Raw genomic sequence first — 11,318 nt, 5'->3', positions numbered from 1 at the left:
ATAAGCTTTCAGGTTCCCAAGTGAGTCCTCAGTATGAGTACAAATGAATAATTTGTACTACTGAAATCTTAGCTTCTTTTCTGATTACACTGTTTTGTTCCATGAAAACTGCCACTTTGTCTATAAAACTTAACTTACCTTGTATCTATTGACCCTTATGGTTACAGTACCATTACTAGTTTGGATTCTCAGGCAACTTTCAAGCTTCCCCCAACATTTTAGATTTAAACATGTGTTCAGTGCTCTTACACAGCATAACTAGGTCAGTATTTTCAGGAGTAAAACTCCTAGAATTGTTCTAGGTATTATGAAAGAGTGGCACACCTACAAAGTGCCATCAGTGCTTCAAGAGGTACACCCAAACTTCAAGGAAGAAGGAATGAAAACAGGGCTGTAATACAGGTTTTCAGCAAAAGAGTTGTAACTTAGGATAGAAAATAGGTGCTAAAACTCTGTGCCAACTTACTCAGCTGTGACAACTTCACAGTTTTTACTTTAAAAATACTTTCTGAAGGCAGTCGTTAAAAATTTCACTTTAAGCTTTTCAGTTACATTTCCTCTGCTCACATCCTTCCTGTCTCCCACGCTGTTTATTAAGAAGACCGTTACCTTAATGTATGTTCCGTGAGAACTGAAAACACAGGAATTGTCACATGGAGACAGGCTATTGATCTATCTAGCTGTTTTTAATGGTGATTAATTTTGTCTTAATTTCCTGGAGCAGAATATTATAAGTTGGGTTATTGTTAAATAAGCAAGCAAAACCTCCTAGCATCTAGGAGTAATAAGGTAACATTTGCCCCGTAATGTGAGTTCGTGTCATTTATTATTTTAAAAACCTCAACTCTTTACCATATAATGTAATATTTTTTTCTTATTGAAAATTCTTTAATCTTTCAGTGTTGAAGGTCATAACTTATTCTTACCATTGAACAAACTGATTGGTCTTTATCGAAGTTTATGTTCTCACCACTAATTTCACCTGAAATTACAACTTAAATAAATAATCTTTTGCACAGTTTTCTCTGTTAATAGCAAGAGGAGTTTTATCACCTGTATTTGAAAATGTACTATCTGTAATGTGTACAGGCTATGGCAGGATAGTGATTTTACTATCACTTGATGACAAATTCTTTGCCAGCAGTTGGTGACAATACTGCTGTCAAAGACAAGAGTTCCGATCTGTGGTTTAATTAATCATTTATTAGCTTTGTATTTATAATATTCCAAATAATGTGCTATGCAAAAGATCTCATTTTACAGGAAGTGCCAAGAATAGATTTCAAGAATACACATATGAACATTTTTAATGATAAATAGGGTGGATGGTATTTGCCATAGCATTAAGATGTCACAATATTGACAGATTAAGAACATAGGACTTCAATTTACATTTTATAATGTGGGGTTTTGTTGTTTTTAAAGTAACACTCAAAATAATTGCTTTCAGCAAAAAAGTTAAAAAGTGCTTTTAGTGAACAGATAGCAGCAATTATATGAAGTTCTTACTAAATTAGTCAGGGGAAAGAAATAACGCTTGCTATTTCTTGTTCTCCCTCTAGTGCATCAAAATTTCTCTGGCAGACTGTCATCTGGCAGGATTAAGTGTAGGATAACGGTTGTATTGTGACTAATGCACAAAAATATCAGACACTAGCTAAATATTTGCAGAGGGCTGACTGGTAAAACATTTACCATAGTTTGTTACGCTGAATGACATGCTGCTTGACACAATGAAATTTTTGAAATATGGTCATTAGTCAAATGTCCAGACTAGAGAAAGAATCTCTTTAAAACCATTCTGTTCTCAGTGAAGAACATAATAGACAAATTCTGACCCTCCTAGAGTGCATACAAGCATTTCTGTTGCTGCTGTGCTATTTACATATCACAAATAACTCTGTATTTGCAGTGGTATAATGAAGATATCACTCATCAACTTAGCTCTTGTTAAGGTGTTAGCCTGCACTGCATTTTAGTAGTCATTTGTGAAAAAGTATGACTGACAGAGGATGTTGAAACCAAGATAAAATAAAGCATAAGAGCATATAATGACAGTTTAAAGGTCAGCATTTAATTGAATGTAAGATAAGAAGAGATAGCTTCCTTCTTTCACATCACGATGCCTCTTTGTTCATTTATGTTGTATATCTTGAAATTTTAGACTTGGCTCAGCATTATTTTTTAGCAGCTGAGACCCTTTATTTGCAGGATTGATGGTTTCATGGTTGTATGTGACCTTTAAAAATTAATTACCTGGCTACAGTTGTTTGGATAATCACTTTTGAGGAGGGTTTGCATGAAAAACTTTGTGTTGGAGAAAATGCTGTGAAACCTAGTCAAACACATTGTTTCACAAAGCTTGGATTAAAAAGCAAATAAGCCGAATAGCACATTCGCACCCAGTTTTGACAGACCGGCAGAGATTTAAAGACTAAGGCCAGGCCTTGGTTTTAATTATTCACTTTTAAATCCTAGTAGAAAAGCAAAGTATAAGGTTTGTCATCAGTGTTTATTTCATAGATGAAAAGCTAATTCATAGCCTGAAATCACACGTGTGCAATAGTAATGACTTGCTATTGTGGCTTGAAGTTGAATACCAGGAAGGTGTAAATTTCATTAATATTAGACTTTGCTATAAATAAGATTTTGAGTCCTCAGCCTGAATCTTCCCGAGCAAAACCATCAAGAATGCAGGTTTATTACAAGTATTGAAATGTGGAAAGGAATACACACTACTTGTGTAGCATAGCAGCAGTAGTAATGTAATTATGGTTTTAAATGTATAAGGACATACTTGAATGCATTTTAGTTGGGGTCAGCAAAGGCTTTCCACAAAACTACTGACACCTCTCTCAAAATCATGGGCCAGGAGGCTGAGGCAGGTGTCCTGTCTCGTCTCACACCTCCATGTTTGCAGCCAGCTCTTAAATAACCTTGTTTGTAGGCTGCTCTGGCTTCATCTTGTAGCTGATTTCTCCCCTCTTCCTGCACCCCTATGCGAGGCTACTCAAGAGTTCTACTCCTATGGCTACTGGACACTTTCTTCTAAATTTTCCTATTTAAATTTATTTCCAAACTCTTTTTACCATGGTGCTTCACGCATGAGTTTGTAGGTTGCTGATGGACGGAATCTTGCACAGGACTTCGTTTTACCTCAGTATTCCTCCTACTGGAAATTCCATACTTTGTATGTGTTAATTGTAGATTTGCCATTTATGTCTTGTATTCATCCTGTCACTGACTGTGAATACCCAACCCTCTTCCTCTTCTGTCAGCTTGTGGTTGCTGACACTCCAGTTTATGTCAGAGGTGTGTACAGTTTATGTCAGAGCCCTAAATACTAAACCTTAACCAATACTTTCAAATCCCTTCTATTCTTATTCCAGTCCTCAAGCTCTGCTAGTGTTCCTGAGCAACATTTCTGTTCATGGATGATAGCACCCTATTTTGTGTTACAAGCCCTGGTAGTCCATACCAGTTCAACCATGCAATAACATTTTCTTAACCGTAGCATTCAAAGTGAGTGTAGAATTCAAAACCAGTAGAGAGTTGCATTATATTCAGTTTTTCCAATATGGAATATCCATGTCTTCACATGGAATGTTAATATAAACATGTGTGTCTTAGGTATTTAATAAATAGTGGATTATGAAAGCAGTGTGAGAAATCACAAATCTGGCACTGAATTACATAAAACAGCTTCCAAGGAGAGAAAACCATTACTACTACCGTTGTTCTCATTATTATGGTGGGGTGTTTTTTTCTCAATTTTTGATGCTTTGTGTCTGAAAATTACTCTGGTTTATGGTTTGCAATTTAAGGTTTGATAAATGAAGAGCTTCTTTCTGCTTGAAACTTTGTAGTTAGTCTTTAATAGTGATAGGGTTTTTTTTCTGAATTCTGTAGTACTAGTAGTTCAAAATCTGGCAGACCTGGATGCTGGAGAAAGAGCTCAATGAGAGTATAACTCTTCCGGCTAGGAAGGTGGGCTTTCTGAGAGAAACTTGTCATCCCAGCCACAAATAAACTTTACTAACCTGAAAAGAGCATCTGCATTATTAAAACAAAAACAAAGAAACAAAAATTCTGACGTTTGGGCCAAGAGGAGCTCAGAAATGAGCCTGCTTGTACTTAGTCTCTGACTGGTTCTGCACGAGGTAAGAATTGGAGAGTGAATCCCTGTGCCAGTGCACCTGAAAAGAGATACCTATTCTACAACTTGCAGTTTTGAAAGTGCTGTATCAGATTAGTAGATCAATGCTTTCATCTATGGAAATCTTACCTGAGACTGTCGTTTAGAGATGTCTTACACTAGGGTCATTTTCCTGTGCTCTTTGCTCTCTATGGTTTCTACATGTAGGCTGGTAATACTCATGTAGTTCTACTTTACAGAAAAATAGTATCAATACAGTTCTACCAAACCTCTCAATGGCTGCTAAAATAATCTTTTTTTGTAAGTATATGCAATTTTTTGTGAGGTGGTAATGGTATAAAGCTCTTGCTGACATGACCTAAATTTCACTTACAAATAATGTGACTGTCTCGGAATCATTAACTATTCTGCCCTGTCACAAAATAGTGTATCCTATGTTTTATAGAAGAAAAAAAACTATATCGGAAATGTGGTATTGGTAAACGTTTCCAAGTATGTGTTCACCCAGGAAGAAATAGTGCCCTGCTACTATGAATCCAATTTTACGATCATTGGGGGGGGGGGGGGGGGGGGGCGGTGGGCGGTGGAAATTATAACTAATGTTTAAAACACACCTAAGAATTGCAATAGATTTCTTTATGTAGTAAAGAAGTATTGTGTACCTTTGAAAAGAAAGTGATTTCTTTTATCTGTAAACCTCTCATGAATCAAGGCTATTACCTGCCTGAGGGCCCTGGTCAGTGTAATCCTGAGAAGTTAAAATTACTCCATTTTAATACACTTTCTGTTTACTGGTCCTCTAATACAAGTGTGTGTAAGTGTTTCAATTAAAGCGAGTTTGTGGTAGTTTTATTTCACAGCTATCCACCCACAACTATATCTGATTTTCCTTCCACATTGCAGGTTTTAAAACAGCTTTTGCATGGTAACAGCTTTTGGCTACTGTAGAATTCTTACTGTGTCTAATTCCAAGAGTAAACCTGAGTTTACTCTTCATGCTGTAAGTTTTTGCTTGAAAATAAAATGTTCCTTTTCCCTGGTTTACCAGTGTAGCATTATGCTCATCTTTTCCCCAAAAGTTGTCTGTTTTCTTGAGGAAGTCTAGGTGTATATTTCACCACTAGCATTGTATTTCTGCCAGCTTGTGCACCAGCTTTGAGTTCTTTATTTCTTACAGTGTTATCTTACAGAAATTATTGTTATTTTGTTCAGTGACTGAAATTTACTTGGTGCTCTTGATGTAATGGAGTACTATTTAAACCTTTAAGACTGACCTCGAAGTCTAGTGGTTCTTATACTACCCTCTGGTCACTGAGGTGCTTTCCCAAGTGATACAAATGTATGCAGGTGGATTTATTCAGTTTAATATAGTGCCATTACCATGCTGTGGACCCAGAAATAAAATAACAGAGCCCTACAGTGTCACTCTCAACAGATCTTGTTTATATATAACTTGACAGTGAAAATAAGAAGATGAGAAGGTATAGCAATTCTGGACTTAAAAAACTACATTTGGCATGATTGAAAATTGGGTAAAAGTAATAACCAAGGGTGTTTTTTTTTGTCTGTCTGTCTGTCTTTTGGTAGGTTTATCTGATACTCCTTCTGTTGTCATTTTTCTCTTGGCATGTCAGGCTTTTGGGATACTAAGGATGTCAGGATTTCCTTCTAATTTGAACTCTAGATATGAAGCTGGTAATAGATCATTCAGTAGTAGATCTGTCACTGGTTATGTATTGAGTCTGCTTCCATATATTTTTTGTTCTTTAAAATGTGAATCAACTTGATAAAGGGAAATTTTCTGAGTGCCCTATTGCATTGGCAGAGCCAATACTATTTTTTAAAATAGTTCATAATCATGAAAGTTTTGTGTGTTTCATCGTTCAGTGTTTTGTTGATGAGTAAACTTGCTTTTGACGTTTTATTTAGTGTCCCTCATACAGCCATATTAATTGTGCTTTTTTTTTGCTAAGTTATTTATTATAAAATTCAGAACTTCAGCATGAAGCCTATTTTTGTAAAATAATACGTTGGTAAGTGGGAAGGAGGAAATAAATGTCAAGACCTGGACTGTGTAGAAAATTGCTCGTCATATGTTAAACAATGTTTTTTGATAGAGTTGCTCACATATGATTGAAAAAACCATTACCCAAAACCTGTGTTACCAAAACAGATTCTTTTACCTGTGGGTACATTACAGTACATACAGTATAGACTGTAAGTCATAGACTGGCCCAAATCACTCATGTTTTAGGATTTATGGGGAAAAAAAAGAATCAATGGAGGGAAAGAGAGAAGAGAATTCGGAGAGCGTATTAAGAGAGGAGACTAAAAATAAAAGTTACTTTTTTTCCCCAAGATATATAACCTAAGGATAATAATTTAAGTGTTGTGAAAGTCTTATGTGCTGAATGAGGTGTAAATGTATTTACCTAATATTGTCGGGATTAACTTTTCTTTGTTGAGAAGATGGGTTGATATCATGTCTCTAAGAACAACTTCTTGCTATCCACCTACAGGCAAAAACCAGACACACCTAAGAAAACATCACAACAGTAGAAAAGGATAGCAAATTATCATAATGCAAATGTGTATTTTCATGTAATAAACTGGTATTACTTAAATGGCAGTTGAGGTGACTAGAAGGAAGAGACAGTGGCGTATGAGATAATGCCACATAACAAGCAGCACATTAGGACCACTTAATTTTTCCTGCAGTGTAGGATCTTGGGCTGATTGATAGAATTGAGAAGTGACACATTCAAAACTGGAAAGAGGTGTTCTTTCCCTCCCAGAGCACTTATCTGACTTGGAGCACTCTTTTATGTAAGTGTAGCAATAAAAATCACCAGGATTCTGAAGCCTCTTACTCCCACTGACAAAGTATTAAGCCCTTTCGAGGGCCTACTAGATCTGCTGCGTCTGATGTGAAAGTGGGAGGGTAAGCATATGAGTATTTCTGGACAGTGAGGAGAAGTAGTAGAAAAACTTGTTTTAAAAGTAGAAAAACCTTTTGGTTCTAAAAACCTAGGCATCTGTTCTCATCATCTAAAGGTTTCTTGTAAGACTTTTGCTAGCAGCAATGACACAATATTTAAATACCTAAGTACCAACTTTAAAAGTCAGTGTTTTAACTAAAGCAGGGCTATTCTGAACTTGTACAAAGCTGTCTGACACTATTTTATTTTAGTTTGCATTTAGTAACCAGTGCAGTGCTAGAAAAGGACCAGTATTTGTAGACATGATCTTAGACCAAATTATAAGTTTGACATTAATAACGAAGTTACTAACCATAAAAGAGAATAACCCCTTTTCTACATTTTTTCCCTCAGACACCTGAGGAGCTAGAAGATGTATCTGACCTTGAAGAAGACCATGATGCACGTAGTCGTACAAGTATTCAGACCGAAGGGAAAACTGACAGGGTATGTATTACACCCGTTGATTTTAAACAGTTTGATGAGGGGAAAAGTGCTACTTTGTTACTTTTTCTATGAAGTCACTTAAATTCATGCAGTGAATCATTAAAAAATTTTTTCAACACAATAGTTTTCTCAAAATATGCAGAGGGCACAGAAGAAATGCGTATGACCTGGAAGAGAAATATACAGTCTAAGTTGTGAACATGTAAATTACAAAAATACTTACACTTGCTGAATGAATTTCTAACATGTTACAGTTTTTTAAATGTATCTTGGTCTAATAGAAGCTTGGTTAATAAGGAATTTTGTGTATCTGGGTCTTACTGAAGTGTGCAATGCATATTGACTAAAAATAACGTCTACATGAGAAAGTTCCTATGCACAGAAGAGAAAGGGATACATTTGCAATCTTAGCCACTGCACTGCCTGAGTTACACACTTTTCCTGCTGTGTTCATGTGTGAACCTGTTCTATAGTTTACTGCTTAACTAGTGAATTAATGAGGAAGTACGAAGGACTTAATACAGTATTTGACAATTTCTGTATTTCTGGAAGTTCTGAATCTGATTTTCCTGTTGTATCATCATTTAACCTGAGGACTTTCACTGTATTACTGGGTTTTGTGTATTGTTTACATTCAAACATTTTTAAGAACCTGAGAACATTTTTCAGATAGCAGAAAATTTCTTAGTACAAAATTAATGCTTAGCAAATATTGATCTTTATTTTTTTTTCACTTTAGTTAATGTTTCAGCAAAACTGAACCCTATTCACAGCTTTCTGAGGTGGAAAGATCCACGGGGCCAGAAATGTCTACTTCATTACTTGTTTGCTCCATACCTAGAGCAATAACAGATCTCTCACACTTGATTGATTCTAGTATTGTTCCCATAATGGAAATTATAAATGATAGAATTAGTTGGTAAAAAGCAAAACTTTTCAATATAAAAAGAATTATGTCAAGAAAATGGTATTTTAATTCATATCAGTTTTTCAGGAAACGCTTTTTTTTAAATTCAACAAACACAAATATTTTATTTATTAAGACACTAAATACCAGTGAAAAAACACTAACCAAAATGATGTTCACTTGTGTTGCCTGTGTGCATATCAATTATTTTTTAATTAACTGTCAGTTGATTCTTAAAACATGAAAAATCTCACAACTGTATGTGTAAGATCACCTCATATAATCTTATTACTCAATCAGCGTAATTGGCAGTTAAAATGTGCTAGCTGCCCTTTTCAATTTAAATCGGTCTTTGTAAATGTTAGCACATTACAGGCTAAAATTTCTATATTAATTAAGAAAGGGAAGGTTTTCCTTGAAAATGCTGTCAATATAAGATGCTATGATTTTTTTTGGAACAGGTACATACAGTGTGCTTGCATATTTTCATAAATATCCCTTAATGAATGCAGTTGAAGTTTTTTTCTTGCTGGGAAATCAGAAGTAGTAGTTTGTAGATGTTTACTATCACAATGTAGTAACAAAAGATCCGCTAAAGCTTTAAAAGACCACATTTTCACACATGGCCTTCCAGAATGAGTAGTAAACCAGAGTACTTCTTTAAATGGAATGTTTTTTGAAAAGAAAACCATAAATAACACATACTTCCAGATGACTAAGCAAGAAGCACATGTTGAAAACTGTTGTAGGTAGGGAGTGGCTATCAAGAATCAGAAGCATAAGATATTGTGGTGGAGAGAGATCTCTGGGATATGCTTTTCCTTGTAGTACATGCACAACGCATAATCTGCACTGTTGGTGAATTTGGTGAGGAGGTGGAAAGGACTGTTATTTCTAGATAAATTATGGTTAATCCATCTCAAAAAACCAGTATTTTAACACTATAGGATGTACATTTCTATTTTTTCTTCCATTTCTCCCCCAAATAATACAGCTACTGTAAATGTTCCTTTTGGGAGGATCTAGATAGCAGTCATTGCTTAAAGCCTGATTCTATAACTATACTTGGGAATAATTTTCTTAGATTTGAGTTTGTGCTATCAGGGCCATAAATGCCAGACACATTACCCCCAAAATTAATAGAAAATTACAGCTTTGATACTAAACTAGATACATACCCTCTCAAACTAAATCAACATATTGACAGAAACCCTCATGTATTTTTTTTAAAATAAATGTTTGAACAAATCTGTTTGCTGCTACAGCAAATGTGAAGAATGATTTAAGACCTCTTTGTTTGGACAGCTATTCAGTATTGATATTTGAAGATTTATACCTACATCTGTTTAGCAATATGAAGAATCTGTATAGGGAAGATAGATCTTAAGATTTAAGCAAGGATTGTTTTGGTTTCTCTTCTGCAGCATATTTCTGTTATTGTGAGGCTTTTGCATGCAGTGGTAACACCAAGAATGACTGTTTCAGAAGCGATATGTCAAGATCATAGAGTAACCTTTTTTCCTCCTTGAGTTCTTCCTCTTGAGCATTTCAGCTACAGTAATTCAATTTTATTTATATATGTCTGTCTCACTACCAGTTCTGTGTAACGGTACTCTTGATTCTTCTTGCTTTGTCAAGAGTGTTGTATTTTCTCCCGTGTCACATCTCTCACTGCTCCAACAGGGAACTAGTACTTATGAAAGCATCTTTTTTCTTTCTCTTTTTATCACAACGTATAAAGCGTGTAAAACCAGATGTGACGTGCATATGCCACCTGTAACAAAGGCTGCATCTTAACTAGCAAATGTAATTTTCCTTATGTAGGAAGAATTCATATATTATTAATTATAACTTCTTCAGAATCTTTCTCTCTATAAAGAGAGTATAGATTAGTGGTGAGATAGCAGGTCTGAGATTTGACCTTGCATTTATGTTCCTGACTGCAAGTATATAGGTAATCTTGGAAACGTTAGTTAATTGATCTTTCCCTCAGATAATTCCATATCTCTTAAGAAGAATATGATAGTGCTTATGGCACTGGCTCACACTGTGGGATGCAGGTTAACTTGGGCAACATGCTGTGATCTCTCTGTGTAATTAAACTGGATAGCAATACTGATTATTATTTGTAGGGCAGGTTTTTATCCCTGAAGAAAATCCTTAGGACTGAATCCTTAGCTACTATAAAAACAAGTACTGCTTGTGGATCCATGGACTAGCACAGTTTTTCTCAGCTCAAAGTTAGATCTTCCTCTAGTTGTTGTGTCTAATTTGTGTAGTTACTCTGTAAGCTTATCACACAGTAATTTTACTTGAGGAAATTTATGCCATCGTGATCAGTATATTTCTAGTGAGGAATGTAGTAGCTTACTATCATATAATTTTGCATTGAAGAGAAGGTCAAGTAAGAATTTGCCCAGTTAATTTTCATACTTGGAAGACAGTGTACATTTTGATGACAGGAGGAAGTTTATTTTAAGTATTTAAAGTTACTAAATTAGGGAAGAGAAAAACTTAGCTTAATATCAGAGTTACTGCTACAGGTTAGATGTTCATATTGAAGAAGGGGCAAAATGTTTTATCTCTTAGAGATGACAAGAGCAGAAATACTTTCAGGCAGCCACCCATCCACATTTTTTTCCTCAGAGTTCAGCAGACAATTTTGTGAATACATAGAAAAAAATACCTGAGATAAGATCTTTCATTCAGATTTGTTGCATACTATGTTCACACAACAATTCATGGCTGATGAGGAATTGACTCTGCATGTATTATTGTGAATCCAGGCTGAATTATTTTACTGTTTTATTTGTATTGCATCTTAAATACA

The 11,318-nt window shown here is 35.2% G+C and overlaps 1 protein-coding gene across 3 annotated transcripts in view; it reads left to right on the top strand.

Annotated features, from left to right (window-relative positions):
• Positions 1 to 11,318, top strand: part of CTNNA3 (catenin alpha 3) — a 500,914-nt gene that overhangs the window by 425,860 nt on the left and 63,736 nt on the right. For all 3 annotated transcript variants that reach the window (XM_005235159.3, XM_027783430.2, XM_027783431.2), the window contains one exon: positions 7,489 to 7,581. In XM_005235159.3, the coding sequence (XP_005235216.1) occupies positions 7,489 to 7,581 (93 nt within the window). The remainder of the gene's footprint in view (positions 1 to 7,488; positions 7,582 to 11,318) is intronic.

This window comes from Falco peregrinus, chromosome 1, assembly GCF_023634155.1.
Source record: "Falco peregrinus isolate bFalPer1 chromosome 1, bFalPer1.pri, whole genome shotgun sequence".
Lineage (NCBI taxonomy): Eukaryota > Metazoa > Chordata > Aves > Falconiformes > Falconidae > Falco > Falco peregrinus.
The sequence above is the reverse complement of the archived record's forward strand: the minus strand, read 5'-3'. Positions and strand labels throughout refer to the sequence as shown.